The sequence below is a fragment of the Sander vitreus genome, chromosome 8, assembly GCF_031162955.1.
Source record: "Sander vitreus isolate 19-12246 chromosome 8, sanVit1, whole genome shotgun sequence".
In the NCBI taxonomy this organism is placed as follows: Eukaryota; Metazoa; Chordata; class Actinopteri; order Perciformes; family Percidae; genus Sander; species Sander vitreus.
The window spans coordinates 803,397-823,521 of record NC_135862.1 but is presented as its reverse complement, the minus strand read 5'-3'; the positions used below and the strand labels follow the sequence as shown (position 1 = coordinate 823,521).

General features: G+C 44.4%; 1 protein-coding gene across 1 annotated transcript in view; it reads right to left on the bottom strand.

Annotated features, from left to right (window-relative positions):
* rpgrip1l (RPGRIP1 like) overlaps positions 1–18,755 on the bottom strand; it is a 28,813-nt gene extending 10,058 nt beyond the window's left edge. Inside the window, 19 exon segments of the mRNA XM_078256295.1 lie at positions 568–836; positions 2,179–2,515; positions 3,466–3,608; positions 4,677–5,100; positions 5,102–5,130; positions 6,470–6,587; positions 7,431–7,622; positions 7,759–7,809; positions 9,806–9,912; positions 10,194–10,333; positions 10,542–10,615; positions 12,134–12,280; positions 12,833–12,938; positions 14,092–14,235; positions 14,361–14,457; positions 15,595–15,902; positions 17,208–17,352; positions 17,634–17,720; positions 18,676–18,755. Coding sequence (XP_078112421.1) covers positions 568–836; positions 2,179–2,515; positions 3,466–3,608; positions 4,677–5,100; positions 5,102–5,130; positions 6,470–6,587; positions 7,431–7,622; positions 7,759–7,809; positions 9,806–9,912; positions 10,194–10,333; positions 10,542–10,615; positions 12,134–12,280; positions 12,833–12,938; positions 14,092–14,235; positions 14,361–14,457; positions 15,595–15,902; positions 17,208–17,352; positions 17,634–17,712 — 2,910 coding nt within the window. The 5' untranslated portion in view covers positions 17,713–17,720; positions 18,676–18,755.
* Between the last annotated feature and the right edge of the window lie 1,370 nt (positions 18,756–20,125).

The window sequence follows — 20,125 nt, the reverse complement described above, 5'->3', positions numbered from 1 at the left end:
ATTAATCTCATGATTGTCCATAGTTAAAACACATGCTTTAAATCCATGTAAAAAAAGAAATAAAAAAAAAGCATTGTGGCGTTAAAAGGAATTTGCGTTAACGTGTTATTATCACGTACATTTCTTACAGCCGTACTTTAAAGGTTCAAGGACAGTTCCGGCGCAAAATGAACCTAGGGGTTAATAAGAGGTGTAGCGAGTCGACCGTTCTCTGGGACATGTTTTCATGCTAATCTAATGTGTCTCTAGCTTGAAACAAGCTACCGCAAACCGGTAAAAGCCATGTTACAGATTACTGGTTGTACGGCGTTCTGCGTTAGCAGCTAACCACCGGTTTGCGGTAGCTTGTCTCAAGCGAGCGGCACCATCGATTAGCATGAAAACATGTCCCAGAGAACAGTCGACTCGGTACGCATATGTTATTAACCCCTAGGTTCAATTTGCACCGGAATTGTCCTTTAAAACATTAAAATGATTTAGAGAGCAGTACTTGAATCTGGGGACCAACATATCTTTGGCTTGTTAACACTTCTGTTTGATCTGTTTTATATGAATGCATCTCCTGACCTTAGACGCAGCAGATGTAGGGAGCGAGACGGGCTGATGAAAAAGGTGTTGGTCTTCTTTTTGCGACATCTCAGCAACATGTTTCCCTTTCTTCTTTTCCTCCACTCTGAGCTGTTGTGTCTGCTTGCTTTCTTTCTCTTTCGGGATGAACGTTTGCTCTTCGACAGTCCCGACGGAGCCGGATGGAGGGAGGTAAGTTGACTTCCACTTCAGCGTCACTTCAATGTTTCCGGCGGGGAGTCCGGAGGGATCCGTCAGCTCAAACACACCTGAGGGACAAACGAGAAAAATAATCGCACTAGAGTCTCAGGGGAGATGCTCATAGCTTCTTTTTGTCCCAAAACCCAAAACCTTGGAAAAAGACGGTTTAAAAGAGGAATGAGGTAAGGCAACAATAGGAAGAAAATCGTGACAAAAACTTAAAATAAAAAGCTACATAAACTTGGGAAAGAAAGACCGTAGAAAGAAGGAACGCAGGTCTTTCCGTTCATTTTAAATGGGGGCAGAGTGATGAGGCTGCGGGGGGGTTTGCTGCAGGTGGGACACTCAAAGAAACACAGCGGGCCTGCGGCGTAAAGTTGAGACCGCCTCAACTTTTGTACAGGGATGCACTGAATCCAGGATTCAGCTTCAGATTCAGCTGAATATTGGGCTTTTTGACGGGGGTTGCACTCCGCGCTACGCTGGTCGCCGTAATGACGGCGCCGTTGATTACAGGAAGGTGTTTACGTAGGTGGAGCTTCAATGCAGCAGGCTGAGAGGAAGTGGAAATGGAACTGGTGAGCAGAAAAAGTGTTGTTTGGCAGTACTTTCAGTCAAAAGAAGGCCATTCAAGTCCAGCTACATGTTCAATCTGCAATGCTGATTAGTCTGGTGGTGGCGAGGACCCTAAACAATACACAACATCACCGCTGTTACAACATCTGGTATGAAACATCTGGAAGAATACGAGCTGAGCATGAAGGAATCTACAGACAGCAGCCAGAATGCAGCAACTTCAGGTACGGCAAAGGAAGGACAGTCACTGTTTACTTCATTAATGTGTTGACTGTGTTCATGGACTGAGGACGGGACGAGGACTCAGCAGAACCTCAACCAGGGGGTTCAGGATTCAGCAGAACCTCAACCAGGGGGTTCAGGATTCAGCAGAACCCCAAAAATCTGGATTCAGTGCATCCCTACTTTTGTAGAAACTCCCCCCTGTGTCCCGCTGTGGTGGCCAGTCAGGTAACTGAGATCAGACTTGTCGTCGTGTTTTGAGGTGGTGTGAGAGTCCCGTACAGGAAACAGGAAACATCACTGCCTCTATCTCTGCCACAAGAAAGATTTAAAACACCAAACACAAGCTCTGAACTGTTTCCTCAGTCCCTCCGTCTCTTGTCTTTCTCTCTTTCTCCGGGAAATGAAGCTGCCTTCAAGTACGCTCGGAAATGTCCAGATCTATAAACCATCTGAGGGAAAACAGGAACTGTGGAATATAAAGTCTACTTGTGCTACGTTGGAGGGTTAAAGAACACAACAGGACATCACATCAACACATCAGTGACACTCCCCCCCCCCCCAGCGTAGGATCCCATTTCTTTGTCCTGAACGCAGCGTAACACAACTCACCGTTGATCTCTTCGTCCTGGGCCAGCGACGCCAGAGGCACGGCGGCCTTCCCCACGTACGTGTCCATCTGTTCCTCTTTGTAGTCGAACACGTAGAGGCGAAGGACCTCGGACTTCAGGTAGCGGTCCAGATCTGCGTCCATCGGGATGGAGAAGGACTTGAGGTCGTTGAAGCACGGCTCACAGCAGTCGTGGACGGTGGCGGTCGGGTAGTCGGGGAAGTCAAAGAACTTGTAAACCACGTAGGGGCTTGGCTGCTCTGAGAGTCTGGGCGTCTTTAGGTCTCTGCAGCGTTGCACCGTGACGTAGAGTTCGTTCCAGACGCCGTGCGGCTGCAGCTGGCAGAAAACAATCAAAAGGTTTAAGTTAAAACAGTCTGCACAAAGTCATTCACAGTTGTTCTACAGTTTATCACAACATGGGTTTCATTTTAGTAGCTCCGGAAAATCAGTTATGATCATTTCTATTAGAGGTGCGAGTCTTCACTGATCTCCCGATTCGATATCTCGATGCGTCAAATACATTTCTAATAAAGCCCTAAGGGATAGTTGACTTGACAGAATGCATTAAGATGCTGTATAGTTCAATATAATACAGCTTTCTATATTACTTCATATGGTTATGTTTTCATCCAAAAATACAAGTAGTAAGATATAAACAATCTTTTTAAAGTCTGAACACAGCACACAGCAGACACACACACAGTGCGTCTCACTATCTTTGTGGGGACCCGTCATTGACATAATGCATTCCCTAGCCCCTTACCCTAACCTTAACCATCACCACTAAATGCCTAACCTTAACCCTTACCCTCACCCTAACCAGAACCTCATTCTAACCCTAATCCTAAAACCAGGTCTTAACCCTCAAACAGCCCTTTAAACTTGGGGGGGTCCAGCATTTTGGCCTCACAAGGCTGTCGGGACCCCACAAGTATACTGGACTCGGTTTTTGGACCCCACGACTATAGTTAAACAAGAACAGACAGACAGACAGACAGACAGACAGACAGACAGACAGACAGACAGACAGTGTGTAGGCTCTGAGAATGTTATTTTTCATTTGAATGTTTATGCCGCGGCCGGAACATTAACGAGCGACATCATTGCATCGATGTAGCATCGTCCATGTCTGCATCGCGATGCTTTGATTATTTGATTAATTTCAACACCTCTAATTTCTATACACCAAATAAAGATCTGGGAACGCAGCAACTCTGCTAAAAACATTTAGAACTGTTGTAATAAAACCCACACTGTGACAGAGGGTAGTTTTCTCCCGCAGGTACCTGTGCATCCTGGTTCAAAGCGGTGTGGACGTAGCCCGCAGCCTTCAGCTTCTCTTTATACAGACGGATGGTCTCTGTCATCGGGAGCCTCAGCTGCAGCCAGTAATCCACAGAGCCAAAGGACCGGGAATCATCGGACGCTCCTGACACACAGTTACACAGTTTAACAACTGCAAAGGTCTGCAACAGCTTAGAGAGTTTGGTAACTCATGACAGTGTCATGAACACATGACACTAGGGGTGTGCAAAAAAAACTACTCTACTGCAATCACATGGGAAAAGTAACTACATTTACATACTGGGAATCACTTTTCTTAATCGAGAATCATAATAATTATTTATATTATTTATTATAATTAATAATAACAGAAACTGCAGAATAACAGAAAGTTCTGGGGCGTTCACTGTTTGTGTTTGTTCATGTTTCACAAAGAGTTTAACCTGAGCCAAACCGTCAACAAAGATAGCAATAATATCACATCCATACAGAGATAGTAGTATACAGCTGTTATACATCATATCATCTATACAGAGATAGTAGTATACAGCTGTTATACATCATATCATCTATACAGAGATAGTAGTATACAGCTGTTATACATCATATCATCTATACAGAGATAGTAGTATACAGCTGTTATACATCATATCATCTATACAGAGATAGCAGTATACAGCTGTTATACATCATATCATCTATACAGAGATAGTAGTATACAGCTGTTATACATCATATCATCTATACAGAGATAGTAGTATACAGCTGTTATACATCATATCATCCATACAGAGATAGTAGTATACAGCTGTTAAAACATAATAAAATATATAACACGCTGGTATCAGATCAGTACTCGGTATCGGCCGATACGCAAGTTCAGGTATCAGAATCGGTATCGGGAAGCAACAAATGGTATCGGACCATCTCTACCCCTAACCCTAATCCTAACCATAACTTGTCATGAAAAAAGCTGACACTTACTAAAAGAAGCGTTATGTCATAAACGTTTATGACTTGTTTATAATGTGTATGACACGTTCATGACAGTGTCATGTCACTCTTATGTAGATACCTTCAAGTAAAGCGTAACCGAAAGTTTTTATATAAACAGGGGAAACAATTGAGTGGCGTTGTGTTTCTTTCACAGTTAAGTAACATTCTCTGGTTTCCGGCCAACAGGTGATGGTTAGTTTGATCTGTTCTCACTCACCGACCAGCGGCGCGGTCCCGTGGACTTTCCCGTCTCGCTCCAAGAGTGCCTGCAGCCGAATCTGTGCTCTGGCCAGCGTCCTCCAGTCCAGACCCAGCGCCTGGTGCAGCTCCACGCTCACGCAGCCTCGCTGCAGATACTCCAGGAAAAGCTCGTCCACGCTCACCACGTACTGGGACGTGAAGCCGTACGCCGGTGTCCGGCCCGCTGTCACCGGCGTGGCGTGCAGCTCAAAGTGATAGAAGGCGTAGGTGCAGAAGGTGGAGGGTTCGCCATCACCCAGGGCCTGCAGGGCAGACGGAGACAGCGCGGCGCTGACTATCTGAAGCTCCATAAGGTTCTCTCCTCGCTCCAGACGAAGAGTTTCATCAAACTCGTTGGCTCCGTCTTCCTCGATGACGTCCTGTTTGGAGACGTAGGGTTTTGGTGCCGTAGGCAATGTCTCGGAGCTGAGCTGAGGAGCAGCAGGGGAAAAAAAGAAAGTATGGGACTATGAAGGATGGAAATAGGGCTAGTTTAAATTGAGATGTGAGTGACTGCATGGAGAGATCACAGCTATATTTAGTCATTTTTCATTATTGATCATTTTAACCACGTTCTTAAAGGTCCAGTGTGTAACCTGTCTAGTTGTTCATTATCTAAATCTGTGTTGCCCGTTCACAAACGTGTCCTTTTTCATGAATATTGACCTCCACCATCAATTCAGAGTATTCCTTTTGGTTTGAAATGTTACATTTGCGTTTACATGAACTGGGGCAGACGCTCCATATTCAAGCTCCATCTTGTAAGAGACATACAGGACATACTGCTCCACCTTAGTGTGTGTATAAGAGACATACAGGACATACTGCTCCACCTTAGTGTGTGTATAAGAGACATACAGGACATACTGCTCCACCTTAGTGTGTGTATAAGAGACATACAGGACATACTGCTCCAGCTTAGTGTGTGTATAAGAGACATACAGGACATACTGCTCCACCTTAGTGTGTGTAAGAGACATACAGGACATACTGCTCCAGCTTAGTGTGTGTATAAGGGACATACAGGACATACTGCTCCACCTTAGTGTGTGTAAGAGACATACAGGACATACTGCTCCACCTTAGTGTGTATATAAGGGACATACAGGACATACTGTTAGGGCCGTCCAGACTACAAAGCAACCCCGGAGTTTGTCAAACCCAAACGGGGTCAGCAGAGTTTCCAAATGTTTAAGTTTTAGGGGTTCAGAATCACCGCAGTAGTGCGGACGCCAGACGTAAACGTAGCAGAAGATATTTGTGGATGTGAACTAAACGAAACTAATACTTGCCTCAGGACGCGGAAAGTATGTCCAGCCTCGCAGAGGGGTGAACTGGGACTCTGTTGCCAGCTTGTGAGTTAACGTGGGTCAGCTATCAGCAGGGCTGCACAATTAATTGCAATTGTATCGAAATCGCAATATGGACTAGTGCAATATCCAAATCGCAGGGGGGCGCAATATTTGTTAATGGCAAAATATGTGTCAAACCGTTCTGAATGAAGTAGTGTGAAGCTGCAGAGACGTCCCGGACTACAAATCCTGTCCTACAGACTACAGAAAAACATCTTTATTTTGGTACTGATCCTCGCAAAAATCACACTATAATCATTTTAATTTCAATCTCAACAATATAGACAATACTATAAAAACTTAACAACTAACAACATATAACAAGCATTACATAACGTATAAACCAGTATACTAAAACATGAATTCCGTGTTATAGAAAGATCAATGATCACATCAGTCAGAATATAAACTTCCCTACCTTCCAGTTTCTTGATCTTGGCGGCTCTGGTGTCGAGCAGAGCGGCCTGTCGCTCCAGCTTCTGCTCATACTCCACTTTGTTACCGTCCATCTTCTTCAACACAACTTCCAGCTCCGCCTCATAACATACAGAGAAGAGAGAAGAGATTCACAACAAACTCCCGGGAAACGTTGAGCATCAAAGACTTCATTTCCTGCATTCTAATACATTTTTAGGCACCAATTTATGGTGAAAACGTCCTTATGTATGTCAAGAAAAACACAAAATTCTGGTGGCAGGTAACAATTCAAATATACAAAATGTACGTAATGGAATATCATTATATTCAGTAGTTCAGTAAGAGGGCTTTTACATCCGGGACATGGGCCCCGATACGACTACACTGGACCCCAAAGTCTAGTTGTTTAATTAGTATGAACAGACTTCATGGTCACTTTTCTCTCCCAAGGAGAACATTTGGCTCTCTATGCATCAATACATCATCAGTGATCTGGCTATAAACCTCTTTGGGGGGGAGGGGCGCCTAAACTTCCTCTACGCAGGAAAACCCTGCTAGTACAGTGCCTGTTTAAAACGCCTGAGTGAATGTAAGCTGGGCTTTTATTGTGAAGGGCAGACACGGAAGAGCCAACCTTATGGCAGCACTTTTCACTGATCCACGATCCAATATTATACATGCAAAGAGAACATATCGATACATATCCTCTTTGAGATTCCCCTTTATATTTATTCTTTTTTATAAAAATGTCTGGAAGAGCTCAGTAATAAAACTGTCAAATCATACGTTAGTTGATTTTACATCTGAATTGATATAAATGTCACTGAGTTAAATGGGCTCATGATCGCAGGCTGTCTGTTTGTTTGTTCTGAAAAATCTGCTCTTAAAAATTAATGAAATGAATATGTATATAAAGGAGGATAAAAAAGAAAGATATAAAGTGTGTTTGTAACCCTCTCCACCTTGTAGTCTTTGCTGATCTTGCTCTCCATGCTGAGGATGTTTCTGGTCTTCTCCAGTTCCTGGATGGTTTCGGCGTGAGCGGCTCGCAGCTCTCGGACGGCCCTCTCCGTGCTTCCGTTGCCACCGCCGCTCGCTCCGTCCTCCGCCTCCTTCAGGAAGCCCAGATCTCCGCTTCTCTGGGTTTTACGCTTCTGAGGGGGACACAAAGTTTAGACTTAAAGATCAGGAGGGAGTCGTGGTGTCTGAGGGGTGGAACTTACACAAATTGTTAAAAAGGGAGCAGTAAAAATGCATGTGAATTGGCCAAAAGAATGATTCGTGTCTTACCTTAATGAGCAGCAGCGCCTCCGTGAGTTCGGCCGCGTCGTACTCGTTCTCCTTTAACAACAAGATCACATTCCACTATTCAAAACGTTTAAGTTGACATAGTGATGTTTGTGTGTGCGGCGTGCAGCTTTATTATCTGAGCAAACACAAGTATCACATCGGGACACTAGGGCTGGGTGAAATGGAAAATATCAGATATATATCACCATATTCTTGACCAAATAGATCCAGAGGTTCTGCAGGTTTCACTTAAGGTAGTTACACACCAACCAGACGGCCTCTGGTTACACACCAACCAGACGGCCGTTACACACCCACCAGACGGCCGTTACACACCAACCAGACGGCCGTTACACACCCGACCAGACGGCCGTTACACACCCGACCAGACGGCCGTTACACACCCGACCAGACGGCCGTTACACACCCACCAGACGGCCGTTACACACCGACCAGACGGCCGTTACACACCCACCAGACGGCCGTTACACACCAACCAGACGGCCTCTGGTTACACACCAACCAGACGGCCGTTACACACCAACCAGACGGCCTCTGGTTACACACCAACCAGACGGCCGTTACACACCGACCAGACGGCCGTTACACACCGAACCAGACGGCCGTTACACACCGACCAGACGGCCGTTACACACCAACCAGACAGCCGTTACACACCAACCAGACGGCCTCTGGTTACACACCGACCAGACGGCCTCTGGTTACACACCGACCAGACGGCCGTTACACACCAACCAGACGGCCGTTACACACCAACCAGACGGCCTCTGGTTACACACCGACCAGACGGCCGTTACACACCGACCAGACGGCCGTTACACACCGACCAGACGGCCGTTACACACCGACCAGACGGCCTCTGGTTACACACCGACCAGACGGCCGTTACACACCGACCAGACGGCCGTTACACACCCACCAGACGGCCGTTACACACCAACCAGACGGCCGTTACACACCCACCAGACGGCCGTTACACCCCAACCAGACGCCGACCGTCAGCAGTAAAGCCAGTGGGACTGATCAGTCTCCCCGAGTTGGTCCAAAAAGTCCCTCAGAACACCGAAGAGACAAGACGTAATACGTCTCCATAACAGCAGGCGGCGCTAATCTGGATTGTCGCCCAAAAAATGAAACCCAGCAGCTGATTGGACGAACACGTCACATGATCTGGCTGCTGCTTCCGGATTTTGGATTTTTCCAACGGCCATTACTGGCGACTCATTCAGATTACAATCTCATAATGTCCTAGTTCATAGTTCACTGAAACGTGTTTCTGAAAACATTTGAAGAGAGAAATAGGCCGTGCAGGTGCGGTTGAGTCCCGACTGTCCTGTCTCTGACTGAACATGTCAGGTCAGCCAAAATGAAGGCCGACAGCTCCTCCAACGGACGACGGCACGAACACACCGACCAGACTCGAGTCACCGACCTCCCAGACTGTCAGACGGCTGATTATCGGCCCGGTGGGTAGCTGCTTTTAAAGGTGCACTATGAGTTCCTGCATGGTTTCAACGTGATTTCATTTTTGGCTCAAATGATAGTCATCTCTCCTTGATCCGCTAGCTGCCTGGTCCCTGAACACACCGTGAAACAGCCCAGTCTTAGGAGACAACACAGGGCTCGTTAACCTCAAACAGACACTAGAGGCACAGGCTGGGCACCAAAATACAACAAACCACTCCAGCCAATCACCGCTAGATGGTTGGGCGAGGGGGTGGGGGTTAGTACATCTTTTTCACTGAATTAAGGCTGCTGCTCTAAAAGCAGCAGCCTGTTTGACGTCTGTTTGACGTTTACGAGCCCTGTGTTGTCTCCTAAGACTGGGCTTTTTCACGGTGTGTTCAGGGACCAGGCAGCTAGCGGATCAAGGAGAGACTGAAAGTGCACCTTTAAAGCTAGAGTGTGTAGCTTCTGTCGCCCCCGTGAGGAACTCTAAGTAATGACAACAACACTGTCGGCGCAATAGTGCGTCATATCTTGATGTATGATTATTATTATTAAGGTTAGAATCTAATCATCTTACTCTGCTGTAGACTTTCAAGCGGCCGTTGAGTTCCTCCAGCCGCTGCTTCTGTTCCAGAAACTGGATTTGAAGTTTCTGATTTTCTTCCGTCAGCTTCTCATTTGTGTCTAAAAAAGAAAGAAAAAGAAAATCCCTTTTCTTTAGAATGTAACGTATGATCTACGCTCCGCTGTGCAGCCAAAACATTAAACATGAAAACTACACAACAAGCTCAACAAGCAGTTTGTTGTATTTTAGCAGAATACTGAAAGCAGCAGAACTGAGAACCCTTTAACATCGGATTAATCTCAAGCTATATACGTTATCGCACAGTTTCCTCATACTGGCAGCCCTCATGTTTACTATCAGCGTGTTCAGTAATAATTTGAAGGGAAACGCAGCGGCAGACCTCTCTCAGCCTTGATCTTGTCGAGGATTTCGTTTTTGTCGACGAGGTCGGCCTTCAGCGCCGTCTCTAGCTGGGCGATCTGCAGCTTCAGCTGCTGCTCCTGGATCTGCCATTTCTGCTGTCGAGACAGGTCGAAGGCACTGGGAACACAGACACACAGAAAGGCAAAAATCTGTTGGTTTTTTTTGGGATGTTTTTGTCGAGATCTTAAAACGATCTGACGGAACACAGTAACTGTGAAATATAAAGTCTACTCGTGCTACTTTGGGGGGTTTAAAGAACACAACAGGGCGTCTGTTCTGTCACAAAACAATCGCTGTTTAGTAACGTTATCCTTAGGCTTCTTACCTGTTGATGAGTTTTTCATTGTTGTCCTTCAGCAGATCTCGCTCCTGCTCCACCTCACTGATCCTCTCCTGCAGCTGCAGAACACAAAGAAGGAAACAAGGGATGAGTCTCGAGCAGCGATGCTTCTGCGTTAAATCGACGCCGTGGATACGTACGTCAGCATTAACGCGTTAATCGCGATGCGATTAAGGGCCGAGCATAATGCGTTAATTTTTTTTAATCGTATCGCCGCCATTTATTAATTTATTTTCACTTCACTCAGCTTTGCGTGGTGCCTAACAGGATACTACTACTACTTCCTCCTAACACATCCTGCTGCTGCAGGAATAGCAACACGGATTTCGGTGCCACATTCTGGTGCCGCTGATATGTCTGCTCTTCTCTCTGCTGCTCTGAAACAGACGTTACAGGAAACAGAAACATCGCTGCACGTGACGCTAGTTAACACTATACTCAACAGCAGCTAACGTTAGCCTACCGCTAGCTAGTTAACACTATACTCAACAGCAGCTAACGTTAGCCTACCGCTAGCTAGTTAACACTACACTCGACAGCAGCTAACGTTAGCCTACCGCTAGCTAGTTAACACTATACTCGACAGCAGCTAACGTTAGCCTACCGCTAGCTAGTTAACACTACACTCGACAGCAGCTAACGTTAGCCTACCGCTAGCTAGTTAACACTATACTCGACAGCAGCTACCGTTAGCCTACCGCTAGCTAGTTAACACTACACTCGACAGCAGCTAACGTTAGCCTACCGCTAGCTAGTTAACACTACACTCGACAGCAGCTACCGTTAGCCTACCGCTAGCTAGTTAACACTACACTCGACAGCAGCTACCGTTAGCCTACCGCTAGCTAGTTAACACTACACTCGACAGCAGCTAACGTTAGCTCTACCGCTAGCTAGTTAACACTACACTCGACAGCAGCTACCGTTAGCCTACCGCTAGCTAGTTAACACTACACTCGACAGCAGCTACCGTTAGCCTACTGCTAGCTAGTTAACACTACACTCGACAGCAGCTACCGTTAGCCTACCGCTAGCTAGTTAACACTACACTCGACAGCAGCTACCGTTAGCCTACCGCTAGCTAGTTAACACTATACTCGACAGCAGCTAACGTTAGCCTACCGCTAGCTAGTTAACACTATACTCGACAGCAGCTAACGTTAGCCTACCGCTAGCTAGTTAACACTACACTCGACAGCAGCTACCGTTAGCCTACCGCTAGCTAGTTAACACTACACTCGACAGCAGCTACCGTTACTAGTGAAATAAGTTATTGTTATTGTTATACATTATTATTAATCATTTAATGTTGACCATATGGCCTTAGCAATAAACAAGCCGTTCTTTAATGTAGCGCATTCATTTGATTCCCAGTTAAGATCCTCTGGTGAGAACGGCTTCCATTGTTAATATGGACTTAAAAACTGTTCTGAAATGCTAAATAATAGTTTAATCATGTGATAAAACATGCGATTAATCGCGATTAACTATAGAAATTCAACGATTAATCGCGATTAAGAAAATGTAATCGTTTGACAGCCCTAGTATAAACTGTATGTTGCGGTTGTGGCGGTCACCTGCTCCAGCTTCTTCCCCGATACGGTGGAGCCCTGCAGCCGTTTCTCCAGGTCCAAACTCTTCAGCCTCTCGTCTTTCAGCTGAGCCGACAGCTCATCCACCTTCTGCATCGCTGCGTCGTGACTCAGCTTCAGCGCCCTCTGACTCTGAAATACACACATTCACTTTTCAGCCAAAACAGTCTGGACAACAAGTCTGCTGATATTCTATGTTTTCTTTCCGATATATCTTCTAAAAACACATCAATGACTCACGCTGTCGCACTTCCTCAACATTTATACACACGTGGTTTATTCAGAAAATAGTCCCCAACAAAGTTACTATTTCCTCCTGTATGTTTGATTAAAACTACAGTGAGCAGCTGTTTTAGTAAATTACTAAAATGAAACAACATAGGGAGTCACGTGACCGTCGCGAGGGATGTAGAAGGTTTCGATCATCGCCCCGCAGTACGCCCCCCCCAAAATTTAATAAAATACATGTTTTGCGCTACTTTTTAAAAGTTCCTGTCGACTTTTTATATTATTGATGTGGTACGTGTCCTTATTGCACCGTGTGTGGGAGAGAAATGTATTTTCAATTGCTCTGTATGTCTGGCACACATATAGTTGACTTGACTTGATGGTTGGATTTCAGTGTTTGTCTGTTTGTTTGTGAGTTTCTCTTCCTGCAGGACTTCAGCTGTAAAAGCTTCTCACCTCTTGCAGTTGTAGAAATCGCCCCTCCAGCTCTGTTACACCGTTGGCCCGTTCAGCCAGCTGCTTCTGCAGTTTGATCATCGTCACGTTGCCGTCGACGTGCGACCTGAGAGAGAACACAACACTCAAGCGTTACTGTGCACTGAAGCCCTGAAATGTTTACAGAGCAGAAACATGTGCATGACCTCCATCAATAGTTCTGGTCAAACAATGTTTGCAAAAAGCTGCAGAAACACGACACAATCCTACAGAATTTAGTCTGACAATGGACGAAAACAGCTGCACGCACTACTCCTAAATTGATTTATTAAAGAGTAGCTTTGTTCTTTTTCATCCTTTGAAATTGGTCCAGTATAAGCAAGATTGATCAGTTAACATCCACTAAAAGTTCTGTCGTTGCTGCTGACAGACTCAGATTATTATTCTAAGTGTCTACAGAGATAGACCTTTTAGTTAAAGAGGAAGATCCTTTTAGTTTAACATGAAACTGCCCCGAAATCACCATCACCAAACTCCACCAGACTCCATGTAAATAATCAGGACTTTTATCATCGTAAAACACACTTCATTCAAAGTGGACAGAAACTAAATAAAACTACCAAAAGCCGTCTTGGTTCATCTTTCCACTGTTCCAACAATCACCACTCTGGTTTGGTTGAAATAAACCCTTAATTCACCCATTTACATGTGGAGATATGCTGGCTCTATACACGCTAAAAGTCCTGATTATTTACATGGAGTCTGGTGGGTTTGGTGATGGTGATTTCGGGGCTGTTTCATGTTAAACTAAAAGGATCTTCCTCTTTAACTAAAAGGTCTATCTCTGTAGGGATCCATCCCATAATGTTGTCAGACACTTAGAATAATAATCTGAGTCTGTCAGCAGCAACAACAGAACTTTTAGTGACTAACTGCTGCTGAACATTAGTCCTGTAGGGTAACATTACAGCTTGTTACTAACTGCTGCTGAACATTAGTCCTGTAGGGTAACATTACAGCTTGTTACTAACTGCTGCTGAACATTAGTCCTGTAGGGTAACATTACAGCTCGTTTCAGGGCTGCCGGTTACAGCGTTCTCACTCAATACTGGACCAAGGTTTTTGTTAACATTAGTCACTCACACACAAATGCATGGGCAAATAGGATGTAAGTTGAAATATACTGAAATGATCCTTTAACGTACACCAACGTTTTATTAAATGATGTTTATCAGCGTTAAAGTGTCAGTTCAGCTGCACCATGATGAATAAGATGTTACCTGAGTTTGGAGGTCTGTTGCTGTCTGACCTGCAGAAGTCTCTCCTCGTATTCAGCCTCCTTCCTCCTCAGCTGTTCCCTCAGCAGCTCGGCCGCGGCCTCCATCTCCTCCATGTGGCTCCGCTGGAGCTCGATCACGTTCTCTCTGGTGCACGGACACAAAGCTAACTGCTCAACTTCACTTACTTTAACTTACTGCAAACAGGGAATTGTGTTTGGGTCTGGTCGTGTCTGACGGACAGATCCTCGGCGATGGCGTGCAGTACTCACAGGTTGCGGACTTCGGCCCTCGCCTCCTCCAGCAGGCTGTGTCCGAATCGGGGTAAGAGACCGGTCGGAGGTCTCCCGCCTCCCTCCGAACGGGTGCCTGCAGGACACAAAACCACAGAGGATTTTACTAACGACTGCTCTATCTGGCCGTACGTGTGTTAAAGAAGTCAGGGATTTCCCAACCACTACAAGGCTTTTCTCTGATCTATTGATTGTAGTTGGACTTCTTTAAGCATTTTGAGTGTTAATTACTTATTATCTGCTCTAGCTTTTCTAACGTTTTAGACACAGATATGGTTCTAATTATAATGGTCCAAGGTGATGTGAAAGAATCAATGTTTTTTAAGGAATAACTTCACATTTTCTTGAGGAAGGACCCCTAAACCCTCCGCCAAATCTGTTAACCTAAGTCGGGAAAACACTGTCTGCCCTGAATGGATCTGGAGATATTAAATATGACATAAGAGGAGTTTAATGATGTCGTATATGTCGCTCAGAGGAGGTTATATCTGGGACGTACTTTTTACATTCAGTATCCAAAAGAACACACGCAATCACAGTTGAAGGGAAAAATGTTATCACCTACTTCAAATGTTAAAATAGGAACTTGTGTAATATTGTATATCTTTTTATTTCATTAGGTTAGTTTCGTATTCACAAAGCTTCACAATTTCTCTCAATCAATCCCATGTTTTATACCGGCAGTTTCAAACTTAACTTCACTACGGGCCACACCGGAGAATGAGAATCACATCACGGGCCAGACATGTAGAGTTAATTGACATGCTTTTATTTTGAAAAGTCAAATATCTTTGACTGTATTATTGCATGTTTTATAAAGTTTTCTCACTTACAGTTTGGCTCTTAAAAAGTCAGCAAAAACTACTTTGGAACATTGAAAAAAAACTCCAGAAAAGGCGCCAAAAAAACATTGCAACACACACACAGGCACACACACAGACACACAGACAGACACACAGACACACAGACAGACACACACACACACACACACACACACACACACACACACACACACACACACACACACAGACAGACACACACACACACACACACAGGCACACACACAGGCACACACACAGACACACAAACACACAGACACACACACACACACACACACACACACACACACACACACACACACACACACACACACACACAAAAACTAATAAATAAATTCTAAATAAAAACAGTGTATAGTATATCTGTGACGTACTTTTGGGCCGTGTTGGAGAAGGAGAGGAGTCCCGCTGCTTCTTGACCCCCGAGTTAACCCGTGACGGGACGCGGCCATACGGCGCCGGCCTCTTGCCCTGTGAGTTGATGAGCTGCTGCTTGGCCACCAGGAGGCGCTGTTTCAGGCCCTCGTTCTCCACCTGGAGTCCCCGCACTTTCTCCTGCAGATCCTCCATCACCTCCTCCATCTCCACGTCCCGAACCCTGGGGGCCGGCGGCCGTTCACCCGCTGCCAGCTGCTCCATACGGCCCCGGTCCTTCACCAGCTTCATCAGCTTAGTGCCCAGCCTCAAACATTCAAAAAAAACTTAGTCTACACTTGTACATACGTGTTCCTTCTTTTCATTCCTCTAAACTTATTTTTTAGTAGATTTTTTGGTATTTTTTTTTAATCTTTTGTTGTATTTTATCTTATTTATTATTGCTAGTATATTTCTTGTATTTTCTGTGAGTATGTCCCTGTAACTTGCTGCTTGTAACAGAGTAACTTCCCATCCATCCATCGATCTATCATCCATCTATCATCCATCCATCATTCATCAATCATCCATCCATCCATCTATCCATCCATCCATCTATCATCCATCCATCCATCCATCTATCATCCATCCATCTATCCATCCATCTATCCATTAATCCATCCATCCATCCATCTATCCATCCATCTATCCATCTATCATCCATCTATCATCCATCCATCCATCCATCCATCTATCATCCATCCATCCATCTATCATCCATCCATCCATCTATCTATCATCCATCCATCCATCTATCATCCATCCATCCATCCATTATCCATCCATTAATCCATCCATCCATCCATCCTTGAGATTTTTACCTTGGACAAAGTCAGATGCAGCCGCCTCATCACTATTTAAATATTTGTAAAACCCACAGACAGACGTAAAGTGTAACCAATAGCACTGATTAATGAAAAAAATGAAATGACGAAATATGGAGATAGGAGGTTTCTTTAGACAGCGACGATATACTGAACATGTACATTCTTTTCATTCCTCTAAGTATATTTTTTGAGTAGATGTTCTGGTATTATTTATCTTTTGTTGTCTTATTGTTGTATTGTTTATTGTATTTATTTATTATTCAAGTATATTATCTAGTATATCCATCTATTTGGACTGTTGGTCGGAACAACTAAGCAAATTAACAGATAGTCTTGCGAGCGTGTGTGTGTGTGTGTGCGTGTCTTTGTGTGTGTCTGTGTGTATGTGTGTGCATGCATGCGTTTTTGTGTGTGTGTGTCTGTGTGATGCATGTGTGCGTGCGTCTGTGTGTGTGCGTGCGTGTGTGTGTTTGTGTGTGTGTGCGTGCGTATGTCTGTGCGTGCGTGTCTGTGTGTATGTGTGTGCATGCATGCGTTTTTGTGTGTGTGTGTCTGTGTGATGCGTGTATGCGTGCGTCTGTGTGTGTATGTCTGTGTGTGTGTGTGTGTGTGCGTGCGTGCGTGTGTCTGTGTGTGTCTGTGTGATAAGTGTGTGTGTCTCACTTCTTGATCTTGTCGTCCTGTTTGTGTCTGTGTGTGTGTGTGTGTGTCTCTGTGTATGCATGTGTGCGTGCGGCGTGTCTCACTTCTTGATCTTGTCGTCCTGTGTGTGAATGTGCTGTTTGAGGAGCAGCGTCTCCTCGTGGAGGCGCAGGAACCGGTCCTCCAGCTCCTCCCTGGACACCCGCGAGACGTCCTGTCGCGCCCGAGCATTTTGATACACCGATGACTCTGAGAAAAAAAAAGTGCTTTTACATTTACAAGCATGTAGCTGTGAGTGCAACTTAAGATTTAAACATAGTAAAGCCACAAACAAATATCATGCAGCCCTATGACAGAGAAGAGATAGTGTGTGTGTGTGTGTGTGTGTGTGTGTTAGAATGTGAGGTTGCTTGTATTGTATTTAAATGTACTTTTTTCCATATTCTTATCCACAAATCAGCAATCAGGTTAGGTTAACCCCTCTCTAATGAGTTATCTTGATGAAAACAGAAAACAGAAACAATAGAAACCTGCTGCGAGTCGGGACAGGTTCACTGTGAAGTCTCTGACTGGCACATCTGCTGCTGTCTCATCAATCAGAGTGGACATATTTCAATCTGTAACACAAAACAATCTTCATTATAATAATATTTATTTATAGAGCACGTTACAAAGTGAGTCACAAAACAATGGCCAGTCATATAATAAACAACATGTAAACACCATTTATATTTACCTTAAGCTAGACCCTGGGTCGGCTTATAGTTCTAAATGAATATACCGTTTTGTAGTTCCGCCAAACTTCATTTGAAAATCTTTAAGATTAAAACTAATGTCCCGTGGAGAAATAAAACCACACGGCAGAACAAGGCGTACAACTTCTTACTGACAGCTTGTGTCTTCTAGTGTATTCGGCACACAAGTGACACACCAAGAGCATTTTATTTTACTGTTATCTAAAATGTTAATGCGAAAAAATCCCTGCTGCCACCGCCATCGCGTTGCTTGAACAACGGGAGTAATCCCATAGATCTGCGAGGCGAGGTGGTTCTAAAAAAATGACATTTCACAAATAAACGCGCTGCTTTTTGTGTTTGATGTTTGCCGAACTTATGCTAGACATTTCATGATTATTTAGTGTTTTGAGCCAAATGTCTGAAGGAATGAATAACTTTACTTTGGCCAGTGAGAGAGAAAATCTGTTACAATCTAAACGCAGTCTGGCGTCACATCCACTGATTTACAAAAGATATCTTAAGATATATAAAATAGTGCACATATCTGGGTCTCCGTAAATGTACACAGCATCAGTCAGATATATCTGTGTACTGTTAAAATACTGAGGTTTGTGGCTGTTGTAACGTTAGAAACTGTTTTAAATAAAGCAAGCGTGAGTTTACGTTAACGTTAGCAAGCTATGTTGCATTAGCTAGCTTCGTTCGCTAGCTCTCTAAAAAGAGCTAACGCGCCAACTAGCTCACTCTTCTAATACAACAGTAGTGGTATATGTGTCTTCGTATTTTATAAAACATTTTAAAAGCTGTCTAGGCCGACTTTTTACACATTTCTTACCTTTTAAAACGACTTTATTCAGTCCAAGGTAACGGTTGCTACAGAAAACAACAGTTCATGTCGTTATGATGCTACTACGCACGCGCCTAATGAAGAGACTTGTGGGAAATGTAGTCTTTCAATCTGAACTGAAATCTTCTTGCCACTGTAGGTGCTTTTAGTAGCTTGATATATTTCATCTTTCACTCCACACATGTAAGATTATTTATGACACTTTGACTTAAATGTAAAACATAAAGAAAGTCACTTTATCTGTGATTGAATGTGTAACTCTATCATCCTTTCACTTGTTTCTGATATTTCTTCGCTCATGTGTCTCTTGTGTATATCCATCAGCTCTATTTCAGATGCTTTCCATTATCTTTTACCCATGACAATCTCTCTGGAGGGATATTGAGCCAATGGGAGGGCTTCTGTCTGACCCTGACTTTACATGTAGGCCTATTTATGAGCGAGCCGCCTCACTGGTGTGCATACGTGCTGGGGAATCTGACAGGCACGCTGTCACACGTCTCTGCCTTTCATGAATTGGCAATGGATCTAATTTAGGAGCCTGAGATGAGTGAGGTTTACTCTGCATGTCACAGCGATCAGTGGGCCGTGACAGTCTCCATCACTGCTGCTTCTTTCAGCTTCAACCTTTGACCCCTCCCCCTGCGTGTGTGTGTGTGTGTGTGTGTGTGTGTGTGTGTGTGTGTGATGCCTTTCGACCTTGTGTTCAGCAGGCCGTGCCTCCGCCGGCGTGCACCAACTGTCCAGAGATCAGACGAGCGTGGAGGCGAGTGTGTGTGTGTGTGTGTGTGTGTGTGTGTGTGTGTGTGTGTGTGTGTGTGTGTGTGTTGTAATGTCGGCAGATTTCTTCTCCAACATGTTCTGTCTGCTTTTATTCAGAGAAGAATCAGAGCTGTCGGGGCGAGTTGAAGATGATAAACAGTGTGTGGATCTAACCCATCTTCTATTTATTCACAACAGAACAATGCAAAGCACCAACTGTGTTTGGAAAATGGTATATATATATATATATATATATATATATATATATATATATATATATATATATATATATATATATATATATATATGTATGTATGTATGTATAAATAAAGTTGAGGTGGTTTAATGATTTGGTCAGCTGGGACACTAGGTGGCAGCTGGTAAACACGTCTGAGAAACTGAAAGTCCTGGTGGTGTCAGGGAGTCATTCTGTGAGTGTGTGTATGTGTGTGTGTGTGTGTGTGTGTGTGTGTGTGTGTGTGTGTGTGTGTGTGTGTGTGTGTGTGTGTGTGTGTGTGTGTGTGTGTGTGTGTGTGTGTGAGTGTGTGTGAGTGTGTGTGTGTGTGTGTGTGTGTGTGTGTGTGTGTGTGTGTGTGTGTGTGTGTCTCTCTCTCTCTCTGTGTGTGTGTGTGTGTGTGTGTGTGTGTGTGTGTGTGTGTGTGTGTGTGTGTGTGTG